This window comes from Trematomus bernacchii, unplaced genomic scaffold (assembly GCF_902827165.1).
Source record: "Trematomus bernacchii unplaced genomic scaffold, fTreBer1.1, whole genome shotgun sequence".
Taxonomy (NCBI): Eukaryota; Metazoa; Chordata; class Actinopteri; order Perciformes; family Nototheniidae; genus Trematomus; species Trematomus bernacchii.
The window spans coordinates 2945135-2959246 of record NW_022987409.1 but is presented as its reverse complement, the minus strand read 5'-3'; the positions used below and the strand labels follow the sequence as shown (position 1 = coordinate 2959246).

Here is a 14112-nt window from a genome sequence, read left to right as displayed (position 1 = left end):
GTGCAGTCTTATAAAACCAGAAGAAAAAGCCATTCCAAACATTTGAGCAAATAGTTGGACTTGCTATTTTTTATATTTGCTTGAACAATGACACCAACAATGTGTCCATTATCAAAATAGTTCTAAGAATTGTTTCTGCTCCCAACTAAAACCACAACCACCAAATCAAAGGAAGTCCGATGTGGTGGTGTTAGGATTACTCACATAATTCATGCCAAAAGACACCTGTAAAACTACTGTTACATCAAAATCAACCAATATCATCTTATGCAGCTCTCCTGACTGGTGGACAGTCCCTTGAATGTTTTCTTCCTTCTAATTGGTCACATATTATCATGCCCTCGGGTTACAACATCATGTGACTCCCACTTGCAAGTCCAACAAAAAAAACAGTTTCCTTTAAAGTAGCCCTTCTTTATTGACATTAACAAGGTTAAGGTTTAACTGAAGCATGGCAGCAAACACGTGTATCTCCAGACACAGAGTATTCGGTGTCAAGAAAGTTAAACTGACAAGCATCTCTAAGCCAGCAGCAAATAGAGATGCTACCAGGATGCACAGAGAGAGAAAAGGCCAGTGACAGAAGGTGTGACATCGGCACAGCCAGGGTTATTTACCCTGACACAAATTGATTTTGAGGTCAAACAGAATCGATGCTGTAACTTATTCTCACAAAAGTGCTGAAGCAAATTGAAAGAAAGTAAGCCCAAAAGAGTACAGTAGGTTAAAGCTTGTCTGCTTTTGTGGTTTCGCAACTTGGGTAGAGAGGATAAAAAACACTCATTCGGTATGGAATGCAGGAGCTGTGCCATTAAGCTCCTCTTAGAAAATCTACTTAAACACATTTAATGAGGTGTGAGGGAGCTGTGTGAAGAAGAGAGAGCACCGGGAACTGTGCTTGTACAGTACTTCTTTATGTCCTGGATCTTCTAATACTAGGGATGCTCCGATCGATCGGTCACCGATCGAGATCTGCCGATACTCACTCTCTACCGATCGATCGGTGCTCTCTAAACATGCCGATCGCGAGGGCCGATCGCATGACGTAAAATACATGACACTTTTCTCTGTACGCGGCAAAACAAGCTCGCCAAAATGGCTTCACCGGTCTGGCATTATTTTAAGGTGTCCGAAAAAGACAGTAAAATAGTGGTATGCAACGTGTGTGTGAAGCAGAAATCCTGCAGCTCCACCCGCTGTGACGGACCGGTGAGCGGAGCAGAACACACAAGAGTTAGACCTAACACACTTGGCTATTTTATCTACCTCTGGAACAAGCTAAACTAGTTATAAATATGTTTATTCTTCACTGTCGGCCTCACACATCACTGGATCAGCGAGCTGCATGAGACGATACTGGCTGGCTGTCAGGAGAGAGAGAGAGGGGGGAGAGAGAGAGAGAGAGGGAGAGAGAGGAAAAGAGAGCGCTTCCGCTCATTTCTCCCGTGGTATTATCCAAAGTTAATGTAAACTTGAATAATATACATAATTTGAATGTAATAATTAAGTTGATTGTTGTTTGTGGAAGCTCCAGTGAATGAGCCCCATTAACTGAGTTTTAAACATCACTTTAAATGGAAGATTTAAAGTGATGTTCAAATCTTCCATTTAGGCCCCGCCCACTCGATCGGATCGGCGATCGGTATCGGCCGATACTGATTCCAGCGATCGGCCCCAAAATTGGCGATCGGAGCATCCCTATCTAATACCACTGCAATATACTGAGAACGGCAGATTTGTTGTTAAGTACATGTACCCATTTGACCTCAGTATCTATTATATTGTAGTTCTCTTCAGAAAAATGAACCGAGCTGCAAGCAGTCTTGTGTCTTTTTCAGTTGTACCAGTGCATAGTAATGGTGGGTTAAAGTGTGTGGGTGACTCAGTCCTTTATCATTCTCAACGGCTGCATCTTATCTATACTATCAGGCTTTATGATGCTCTCAGCTTAAGTGGATTCATACCAGGTCAACCTTATCTGCCTCTTAATGCGGTTCATGTTTGCAGTTTCTCCACTCAGCACGGCACACATCTGAAAGACCGTAACAGGGAAGGCCCCAAGACAAGACCTATGACATTAGAGTAAGTCGAAGTAGGACTAAGAGTAAGGGAATGAATACATGCCAGAGCAAATACAGTAAGCTGGTGCAAGAAATGGGGATTACAACAGTAAAAAGAGCATAACTGCAACATAAAGTTGCCGTTATGGCAGGCTGAATGGAGTTGAGTGATGAATGTTTTCATGCAAGGGGAAAGATGCATGTGTTGAGTTGATGCTGTTAGTCACTGCAGTACTCTCTCTGGCACTCGCCTCTCTTTCATTCTCTTTCTCGTCAGCCCTCTCCCCTGTATGCTTTCAGCAAGCCCACTCTGTCTCACTAATTGTAACTATTTCAGATTTGATTACAGATCCAAGTGCTCATTGCCTACGCTACAGAGAAATTACACAGGCTAAATCATCTTTTGAAGAAAATATAGACACATTGCTGACTTTCGAAAGGACTGACCTCTTTGTGGCATTTCCTGTTCAACAAACGTTCCAAATAAAGCTATTTCACACTAGCTAATTGTCTAATTTCAGCACAAAGCTCTTCTGTTTTATGTAAGTGAACAGATAGTCAATAATGATATTCAATAAACCTGTAATCACAGAAATCTCATTCGGTTTAATTCAACCAGCTTATTCCATGACTGATTCTATAATTTAGGGTGCATTTCACATCAACAAAACAGTACAAAGAAAGTGTTCTTTCTCAATAGAACAATCAGTGGTTCAAGTTAGTATATTCCTCAGTGTAACATATCCACTAGTTGCAAAGCTTAAACATTTTTATTTATTTTTTTATTTTAAGGGAAAGGATGTTATCACTACTCAGTTTGTCAACTATGTTACGGACAAACTTGATGTCATTACAATCATTTGATTAAGTCCTGCACTTCAAGTAAAATCAAATTTGAAAGGCTCTTGAGTCTATTCTACCATATATCCAAAGATTTTTTAAAGTTTAAAAAATAATTGTATTAAAGTTTTGTTTTTTCATGTGATATGTTCAGCACTGTCATTAAGTTTAGGGATATTTTGTATTATAAAACTACCATACAGGTCATTTTGATAGTTTTAAGAGATGTCATGTAAAACTCCAACCTGTGTAGATATACATTATACTATAAAGGATATCAGAAGCACTATTTTAGATATTTTAAATTTGAAAAAATGAGGTGCAACATAGTTGACAATGAAAGTCAAACATTTGACGCAAATAACATAGTTGACTGGACACATTATTAACCATCAGCACTATGTTAATTTCAAGGCAGAAGTGCAAAATTCCATTGATAATGATGTGTAATGACGTCTACATGTCATACAAATTGTCAACTAGGTTACCTGTCAACTAAGTTACTACAGTTATTACAGTACTGGGTAACTCAGTTGACAGGTAACCTAGTTGACAATTTCCCTATTTTGACCCATCATTTCAATGGTAGGCCTTGCCTGGATGACCACATGTCATTTTCTTGAACAGGTTAACATCACATTTGCACATATAATTGAATTAAAATCATTAAACAATTGTAAACCATAACAATGTACGTAACATTGTTGATTGTCAATGAGTATATTAATTGACCATGTGCTATTATACATAAAATATTGTAAAAATGTAGAGGACAATCACCACAGTGTGTTCAAAATGTCTGCCAAAGAGGAACATGGCATCATGTGATGCTGGTGACATGGTATTGGGACAAACTATTTTTGAGTTAAAGGGGGAAGTTCTGTTAGTAACATAGTTGACAGAACTTTTGCGGACATTCATATATTAAGATATTTAAATTATTTAAAGGGGGAAATCAATTAAAAATATGTTATTATTCTTTAGTATTTAGACTTTTGAAATAAATGAATCATTTTTTAAATTTACTTTAATGGTTTTTATTCATTATTTTGAATCCAAGACACCCTCAACTGAAAAACGGACATAGCAAAAACTGACAATTTAAGAACATCATGACACATTTCAAGCTAAATAAAGCATAGGATGCACATAATGTTTGTGTGATATTATAACATGCTTTCCAATAATAGGCAAAATATGATATTTTTGAAGAAAATAGTTAGAATAATTATAATTATCATCAATGGACATCAATGGACATGGAATGTACCCTAAATTGTAGAATCACTCCCATACTCCAGGACCATAACATGATGTGTTCTTATCAAGCATTAGTTTTCCTTCAGTACACATTCTAAAACACAGTTAACAGGTTGGTTGGCAGTCAAATCAAGAAAAAGCAGAGCCTTATCCCACCATAGTGAATTCATAACCACCAACACCAACACTTGGCCTATGGCACAGTCTACAGAGCCCATATCAGAGGCTCCTCTCTCTCCTCTGTCCACTGTTTGCACAGTGATGAATGGCCCCACAGAGTAATAATAGTCCAACTTGAACTGAGGGCTGATCCTAAGGAGCTGTTGTGGATAGGCAATGGCTCATTGTTCTACTAGCCTCCCTGCAGCTGTACAAGACACGGAGAGTACTGTACTATGGGCTGGTACTGGCCAACATGCCACTGTGACCCTCAACAATGGGGAAGAGGGGAAACTCTCGCACTGGGAGCTACTTCCTCATCCTTTGAGCGCATAAAAAACAGACAGATAGACAGATATTGTTCTACTACTTATACCTACGGTCTTTTGATATGTGTACCACAAAATAACTTGACATTTTGTGACTAGGTGGCTGGGAGGTAAAAGTAGAGTACAATGTTACTATGAAAAACATAGATCACTGATGAGAAACCGGTGGCCACTGTTGACAATCTACCACAGCTATTTTTTAAAGAGAAGTTGATAAAGAAATGTTGTGGAGCACAAATGGGTGTAGACATTGCAACAGGAAATGTGTAAGCAAGTTTCACAGTGCTGACAGTGGTGTGAACATCAGTGTATCTGAGGCACACTGTTCCTTAAATAAAACCTTACACAGACAACATACAAGTCCAGAATGTACCCTGAACTTCACAAATCAAACCTGGGTACAAGTTCAGTATTTTTTTTTTTTAACTGGTTTAAAGTGTTTAAGTATTCATTTACTGAGGCTTTGATTGTGTTTAAGAGATTATATGTTACTCCAATTTCTCCGGATTGAACTTTGCCCGAAATGCTTCCATCCTTAAGACAAGTAAGCTTAGTAAGACCCAGAGAGAATGACAAAAGTGAAAAGGGTTTTCATGGAGAAAACCTCCACACTTTGTGCTTTAAGACGAGGGAAAGTGAGCACACTTGGAGCTGCAGCCTTGTCACACTTGAATCTATAATTAAAGAGAATTGTAAGTAGTGTAGCCATAAATGGAGTATGTTTTTTCCAGCTAAGTGCACATACGCTCTCTTCTCCGTTTTGTGTATGTGTGCGACAAATCGCCAGATTCAGCTACTTGGATGAAGGTTCATGATCCAGCTGCTTTTTCTCGATAGTGTATGGGCTGTAACTTAAAGGGGACCTATCATGCAATATTTGAAACATATATTGTAGGGCCATACCTATACAAAACATGTCTGTGAAGTTTTTTTTTCAAAATACCAAACAGTTCACCCATTGTAGCCATGCCTCATATTGCTCAAACCCCTCTTTTGAAGCCCTGTTAGAGAAACGCAGATCTTGGGTCCTTAGCTTGAAAAAAAAAAAGAAGAGGAGGCCTGATGCCTAATACCTGATCAGAATCCTACCGGAGATAAAGTTAAATTCTGCTGTGATAAAACGCCATCCTGTTTAAACCACGTCAAGGATTATTTCTGAAATAGTATGGAGCTCAAATGCTTTTTCTCTTGCAGGTTTATCACAAGGTGAGTTTTTTTTGTATTTCCTGCTTTTTAAAACACATGTGCTCTACAGTACAGGTTAGCTCTGAGTGTTAGCGAGGCTTGCTAATGTAAACAAAGACGAGATTACGTCCCAAAACACGTCAGGCATTGTTTCTGATAGCAACTTTCTGTGGGTCCGCTGCCGATTTGACGTCAGTTCGGATGGAATCTGTATCCGCTCGTTGTACCCCTGTTTTTAAAAGATTTGGGTACGGAGGAAAAGAGAGGGTTTTATTTTCTGATGCTGCGTGAGTTCCCTGACGCACCGGGGACACATATTTATGTATAAAAAGACATCACAAAGTGCATTTTGCATGATAGGTCCCCTTTAACTAAACTGCAAAACACAATGGATTTCATCCCCACCCACCACGTCTGGCACAGAGCCATGCAATACCAACAAGAAGGCATTTACTGTTCGTCCTACTGCTGACAAGGTTTAAAAAATCTCTATCTCAGCTACTGCCCTACTGATGACATTATCTTTAATAATGTACTGCGGTACACTGACTGTAATTGCTATTTCATTAATTATCCTTAGACACTGCATACGAGGGCAACGGGTCTAATGACAAAAATCAATGTGGTTCTTTCCTGCAGATGGTTGATCAGAGCTTGGGTTTTCTCAGCAAGCCTTTCGTCCCACTGAACTGTGACCACATTAAAAAGAATCATTTCCATCCATGTGACTGAGCTAAACTGCTTGCCTAGCTGGGAGTTTTTGGTGTAGGTAATCATTGCAGGCTGTTGCTTAACCCAGGTGTTCATAAGAGCGTGTGTGGGAGGGGGCCTGTTCGCATGTCTCCCAGCACTCGTTAAATCCTCACATGGACTCTGCCATTACTCTTCTCTCTGTCAGTATGAACCCCATCATCTCAGGTGACGATAAAAAATGGGATGACAAAACATCACAGATGCTGGCGTCCCCTCTCTTTCCTCTGTACTCAGACACAGAGAGTGAGACATAGACAGAAAAAATAAATTAATAAAAACAGCCCCCCCACACATCTCAGCATTCTCTTCACATCTCACTGCGAACGCTCTCTGGGTAATGCTAGAGCTGGAGCATGGCACAGAAAATCCCTGGATGAGCCTTTATACATATATGGATGACGAGGATGCTTTTGGAGTGCCGCTAGCATGGCGAGGATGCGTGGGTCAGGAAAAGGAGGAGCGATGTGAGGAGAATTCAAAATAAATGAAGCAACCTGAATTATTTAGAGGTACAAACTGAGAATTCAACCTAGCTTTTAAAGGGAAGTGGGAAATTGCCACAAAAAGCCATCCACAGTCCCCTTGTATCCAACCTGACCTGCCCACTTCAATGTGAACCACTGAAAGACTCCGTCCATTAGGCGGAGAAAGAGATGGAGAGCTGCAAAGAGGCTACAGGTCCACCCCCCTTTCACTCCACTTTCTCGGGTTTGAGTCACGCAGGGCTTTCCATACCACCCCACTATATTTCATCAGCCCTCATTCCAACCCTTTTTTCTTTTCACACTGCCTCCCTCACACTAAATATATTTATTATCCTGCTGTGTGTTGCAGATGAGCTCCTTTGGCTGGGTTTCCATTACTGGGTAGAGTGCAGGAGACCAGATGGATAGAGGAAGGAAGAGAAAGAAATCAGAGTAAGCAATTCTGTTCGCAAGCCAATTCACGGTGCAAGACTAATGGCGGCAAAACTGAGTACAGCTCTAATCAATACACATCTCTCCTAATCAACAGAGCTGATAAATCAAATGGTCCCTTGTATGGCCTGTGGCCTTCAGACGGCACTTATAACCTAACTGCTCACCCAAGAGGGACAACTCTGTTTGAGGACCTCAGTATCTCAGTGGTTAATAAAAACTCCCAATATGTTTCCAACAGATGCTACTACCTGACATGTGTGTACATCTAAGCCTGCCCTGAACGCAATATAAAAACACACTTTGAAGCATTCTGTAGCATGGTGGGTAATGCAGCTAAAACAAAATGCAGTAATAACAAAATCATCAGGTATATTTGACATTGCAAAGGGCTAATAATGATGGAAACACTTGCAGGTCAGATGAAACTACTGTATAGCACATCAGTACACAAACGTCCCCTTTTATTGCTAAACCAAACATTAGCTTCCCCTGGGACGAGTGATAAAGTCTCTGAAATGTATTCAACCTTGTGAATGTACATTATAGCACAAACCACCTCAATGTGCATGTTTGTGTGTGTAGAAAGTGTGGAAATATTCTGCACTCAGTTGTGTTTGCAGGTCTGTGTGTACAGGTGTGTGTGTGTGTCTCAGCATGTGATTGCTGCATGTTGACCGGAGAAACAGGTTTACACGGCCTTGGGGCTTTCAAACACATTTGACACGCAATCTTTCAAACATACACACAACAACATCTCCTGCCAGGTAAGGGCCTCTTTACCAGTGCATGGGTCAAGTAGAGAGAGATCTGAGACTGGCAGGCCTCGGTGCATTGGCCCGCAGCAGGATGGAGAGACTGAAGTGAGCTGGAGGAGGGCAGAAGGTTCAGAGGAAAGCCCCACAGAGAGAAGAGGAGGACCTGACTGACGCAGGATATGTTTGAGATCTCACTACATGATAAACCACTATCTCAAAATGTGTATGTTAAAGCCATAATGACACAAGAAAAAAGAAAATTCTGAGCATCAAAGATGGATGTTCTATGTTATGGAAATAAATTGACTAGCCTAAATGTCACATGCATCAAAATCTAAACCGCGGTTAAAAAAAATATAGGCTAGAATTTCTTTGCCACCCTTTAATTAGGGTAAGCTACATTTTCACAGGGTACTTCAGCATGCTACTGAGACAAAAGACAATATTTAAACCTTCTGCAGCTCTGACCTACATATCCCCAAGAGACTCCCTTTGAAATGCAGTCCTACTTCTTGGTGTATAGTGCTGAATGAAAAACAACCTTGGCATTTTATACTTTATACTATACAATGTGAATTACAACCATAAAACAGCGTACTTCTTTTTAAACTAATCCGTCATATTAGGGAATGGCTGCACAATAGACTATTGTTTCAGCATCACAATGTGCAGTAGTCACACAACAATGTTTTGTCAAGTAACGTAAATGAATCATGCTTCAACTTGTTTCTGCTTGATACAAAAGGAAAAAATGTTTAATAACTAAACTAAAAGAGAAAACTTTTATACAAGGTTATTTGCTAGTGAGTGAATTGAGCGAAACCACAATTCAGAGTCATTGTTTATCTTTTTACAGGATACAAATACCAAAAAAAGGAAGTGTTGGTGAGAACAACTAATCATTTGTACAGAAAAATGATGTTTACCAAATTAGGTATTTTGTCAAACAATTGCAATGCCTGTTATTTCCAAAAACCTGCAGCCCTATACAAAGGTTTCATAATTTTCATGATTAATGGTTCAGTAAATACAATTTTTTTTTTAAATGTCACAACTGTGAAGCAATAAAGTGTAGAATGTTTGCCATTTTTGCCTGAAAAACGACTTCACATTTACTTATTGTCAAAATACTTGTTTATTTCAATTGATGAAATGCCTAATTGTTTCAGCACTGATATCTTTGTATCATCATCATCATCATCAAGTAAAATAAATTCCTTTACTGTCAGCACCTGTCGAGCTCAAAAGTAATGTATCACTGACTGAATAGAAGAATATTTGCTACAACGGAGTCAAAACCTCACACGTGTGATTTCAACCGAGCAAGAGAGTAGGAGGAGGCCTTCTGGTTACCATGGTGCAGAAAAAAGTGTGTTGCTGCCTGGGTGATGCTGTTTTCATGTTTCAGTGCTGTTCTCCATGCAGTCAAGGCAGGAGGCTCCCACAATGAATACTATCACATTTCCGCCAGGCTCCACCTCTCACAGATCATACTGCTGCCTTCAAGGGCTTGAGCGAACATCAAAGGCAACTGTGATTTTGCATTCCTGTCAGAGCATTACAACCTCTGGAGCTTCCCCCTCCCCGATGAAAAGCCCAGCCCCACTTGCTCCCACAGCCACCTTTAATGATTTCCCAAAGACACACTCAGGGTTTAGTGGCACAGCGCATCGTAGTGGGAGAGTCAAGTGAGAAATAAGAAGCCCCCTCACTGCCTTTTGGTATGAGCAGTCACATTCTCTATCTGTTCTCCCTCTTCATGATGCACATGTACCCCCCGTGGGCAAGAAGAGGTGGTGTGAATCAGGAGGCAGAGAGCCAGAGCCTCAGATAACGGCACTGTGTGCATCAATGACAGTGTGGCTGGCTGCCCTGCACAAAATATTATTTACAGCTCACACTGAAGAGAAATTACAGCAGCAATCCTCTCCAGAAGGAGGAAAACCAGCTGACCTGGCAACACTTAGAGAGAGGCCAGAAGGAGGGTCAGGCACTATAATTATTATATTGCTTCCCCTTATTCACCGTCGGTATCTATACCGCTCACATAGCCTGTGGGGGATTCAACTCACTGATGACAACAGGTTACTGGTGCATAAGAAGAAGATACAGAGGCAGTAAAGCCTGTGTAGCATGTATAAACCTGGCCTGGCGGAAGCTTACTCCACTTGCAGCTATAGCACACTCGTGGCTTATTAACGTACGAGAAAGCCAGTGAAACCAATGGATGCACTTTAGAAGGGTAAGCATTAAATTGACCAATCGTGAAATATGATGTCAAAGCAGTTCATGCTGGCAAAATACCAACTTCTGAAATTGAACAAATGGAGCATAGAGGACTGATTATTGATTTTTTTTTTCTAAGCATGTCTGGGCAATGGTCTAAAACCCAAATATATTCTATAAAACAATATATAAAAACACTAAGAAGCAGCAAATCTTCACATTTTAAAGCTAAACCCAGTGATATACTAAGTATGTTTAATGGCTGAAATAATTTAATCGATTATCAAATAATGCCATAATCAATTAACCATCTCATTGTTTCAACACTAGTGTTAACCACACATGCTACAGAGAGGGGGAGACATGCCTTTTGATGCAGGTCTTTGTGACTTTAAATAGAGTGCATATTTTTAGCTGTTGGGACCCCAGAGAAAAGCAGTCAATCTCTGGAGACAGGTAGAGCCCTGTTTTAAAAGAGCTTTAGATCCAACATTTGATAATACGGTTGTTAAAAAGGTGAGTTTGACATGTTGGCAGGTCAGAGAGACAACAATACAAGTGTGTGACCTTAAGGCGTAGTTTAAGGACTCTGAGATTAGCTAACATGAACTTGCATCTGTCGTGACTTCCTGGCTTGCTCAGAACTTACCTAGCAGTGAGCTAACACTAACACATGATGTGGAACAACAGCTGTTTCTTGTTGCCAGGCAGTGTGGAGTAACAGTTTGTTGTAAGTTTCACAATCAATTCCAGTTAAACGGGAAAAGGAAATGCCTGCCCACATTGTTTGAGGGCAGTATCACTGCAGTTAAACGCTAGCAGGAGCAGCAGGATGTCACAGACTAACTCTGTGTGTGTGTGTGTGTGTGTGTGTGTGTGTGTGTGTGTGTGTGTGTGTGTGTGTGTGTGTGTGTGTGTGTGTGTGTGTGTGTGTGTGTGTGTGTGTGTGTGTGTGTGTGTGTGTGTGTGTGCGTGTGTGCGTGTGTGCGTGTGTGTGTGTGTAGGTGTGTGTGTGTGTAGGTGTGTGTGTGAGTGTGTGTGAGTGTGTGAGAGAGAGAGGTGTTGATGCCAGGCACACATACCCATCGGTTCAGTCTTCTCCGTAGCATCTTCCTGTGTGTGTCTTCTCTGATATCTGATGAACTCTTCTGATTCAACAGACGCCTCCGGGCTCAGCTTCTCCGGGGAATAACTTTACATGTATGTTAGTTCACCTGCTAGCTCCTTGGCTATCTATTCTCTACTCTAACGTTAGTTCTAGCTATATGAAATGCCGCAGCGTCGCTACATCGTTTCCATTTTGTTTGATTTCGGTATCTTCGCACCATTCGCATTCTCTCCCCCTGAATATTTTCCGCGTTGCGGTGTACTAATAGCGCTTCCCTTTGCTCAAGGCTGAAGCAGTCCCTGACATTTCTCTCTGTGCCCTGTTGCTTAGACTCCTACAAATCATTTGAAGCTCTCGGCTCTGCCTCCCCGTTGACTCGCAAACTGCCAGACACCCCGAAAACTAACTTCTGTCTTCTATCCCTGTGCACAGGTCGCCTCCCTGTCAAACAATTTTCTACTCCAGCAGCAACCCAGCGGCAAAACGTTCCCACGTTCACAAGCTCCACCCGGCGAAGGTGCGGCGAGTGTAGCTCGCAATGTACTATGGGAAATGTGGTCAGAATTAAAACTACAATCTTTCCTATGCCCTGCATGTTCTGGAGAAAAGAAGCGGCAGTTGTCCTTGTTTCTGTACCATTGTGTATTTAGTGATTGTCCTGAAACAATTATTCTCCTTTTTTTTTATTGTATGCATTCTGAGGCTTTATGGCTGGATAAACATGATTGGCTTTTCCAAAAAAATGGTGATATGTTTCGTAACTTAGACAACCACAACCTTTTAGTCAATAATATTGTTATTATATAGTCATTTTATATTAATACAATTTTTTTAAAAAAGCAACTCTACATTTAAGGTATTTCACAATGAGTTTCTTTATTTTTTAAAAGCCTTGTAATAAATGAAAAACAAAAATGCAATAAAATATTTAGCACAATTGAAAACATACGATTTATGTAAAAAGCCCTAGCCCTTTGTTGTATGTAATTAACTTTATTTTATTACTTTAATGCAATTTCTGTTATGTGTATTCTTGTCTTCTGTATGCACCTCATCCTTTTCAATATATTTCTTTGAAGACTCTGAAATCCATGTTGTTTCTACATGCCTTTTTCCAATAAAGATCTAAAAAAGTTTGTGATTGCACTTCAAGGATCATTGAGCGTTGCATAAAACCCCATATAATTGAATTCTTAGACGATGCAGAAGAGGATTTTCTATAGTGGCAGCCAATCCCTTGCAATAGAGTGATGAATAACAAGCTATGGTGGATATTATACAAATATTTCAGCACAACCCTAAGATGCAGCTGTCCTTGGAAACATATAGCCTATATACAACAGGTAATCTTTTATGAACAAAAACACAATGGAGCTGGTACGCTATATCTTACGCTGTAGCTTGGAGAATACAAGCTTTTCACTTCTGTATGAAGCACTTGGAAAGGCTTGGCTTATTTGAAGCTAATAGTAGCAATTACGATGGTTTGGCTTATGAAAAGCTAATGTACTTGCAGGAATCTTGCTATTTTGAGTTGCATATATATATATATTTAATGTATGTCTGAATGTTTAAAAAATGACAATAAAAAGAGTATTCAAACAAAACAAAAAAGTGTCAGCTAAATGAAATTGGATATTAATTGTATTATTCCTCAACAATATTTCCAAAAATTATTAAAGGGGACCTATCATGCAAAATGCACTTTTGTACGTCTTTTATACATGAATATGTGTCCCCGGTGTTCCAGGGAACTCACCAAGTGTCAGAAAACACAACCCTCTCTATTTTCCTCCATACCCAAATCTCGAAAAAAGGGGCTGCAACGGATCTGATAAAAACTGATCCAGATTTGAACACTGTCCTGACGTCAGGACAGTGGCGCTACGGCTATTGGGCCAACTCCACCAATCAGGAGGAGACAGCCACGGCCATTGCCGTTCGAAAGCGCTGGAGACGCTGTAGTACATATGCCAGGCCTGTAGGTGGTGCTGTTCTCACAGAATCAGCCCTTGCAAAAACAGGGCTACAAAAGTGCAAATTGAGCGAAATGAGGCATGGCTAAAATGCATGATCTGTTTGGTATTTTGAACAAAAAAAAGTATAAATATGCCTTATATAGGTATGGTCCTACACTATATTATTAAAATATAGCATGATAGGTCCACTTTAAATAAGCACGTCCATTTTAGATCATGTTTCAACATAGAACCTCATTTAGGCCCCGCTCACACGGGACCGTTTGCGTTTATGCACAGTATGCGTATTCAAAAAAGTCTTCCGTTCACATGCATTTGTTTCATTTAACGTGTCTGTTTAAACGAGGCCGCTGGAAACGCTGTAGTACATATACTGGGACTGTAAGTGGCGCTGTAACTTCCGCCAAAATACACCAAAAGCCGCGAAGAAGAGCAGCCTGGAGCAGCCCCGCAGCAATGTTGCCATGGCTACCCTTCTGTTTAAGCCCTGAAACTGAAACTGAAACTGAAAGAAACTGAAAGAAACCGAATCTGTTGT

The 14112-nt window shown here is 40.4% G+C and overlaps 1 protein-coding gene across 3 annotated transcripts in view; it reads right to left on the bottom strand.

The window, feature by feature from the left end:
- atp11c (ATPase phospholipid transporting 11C) overlaps positions 1-12190 on the bottom strand; it is a 44014-nt gene extending 31824 nt beyond the window's left edge. For 2 of the 3 annotated variants that reach the window (XM_034136656.1, XM_034136669.1), the window contains exon 1: positions 11570-12190. In XM_034136656.1, the coding sequence (XP_033992547.1) occupies positions 11570-11596 (27 nt within the window). In that variant the 5' untranslated portion in view covers positions 11597-12190. The remainder of the gene's footprint in view (positions 1-11569) is intronic. The other variant, XM_034136661.1, reaches the window with a different exon arrangement.
- Positions 12191-14112: the final 1922 nt, after the last annotated feature.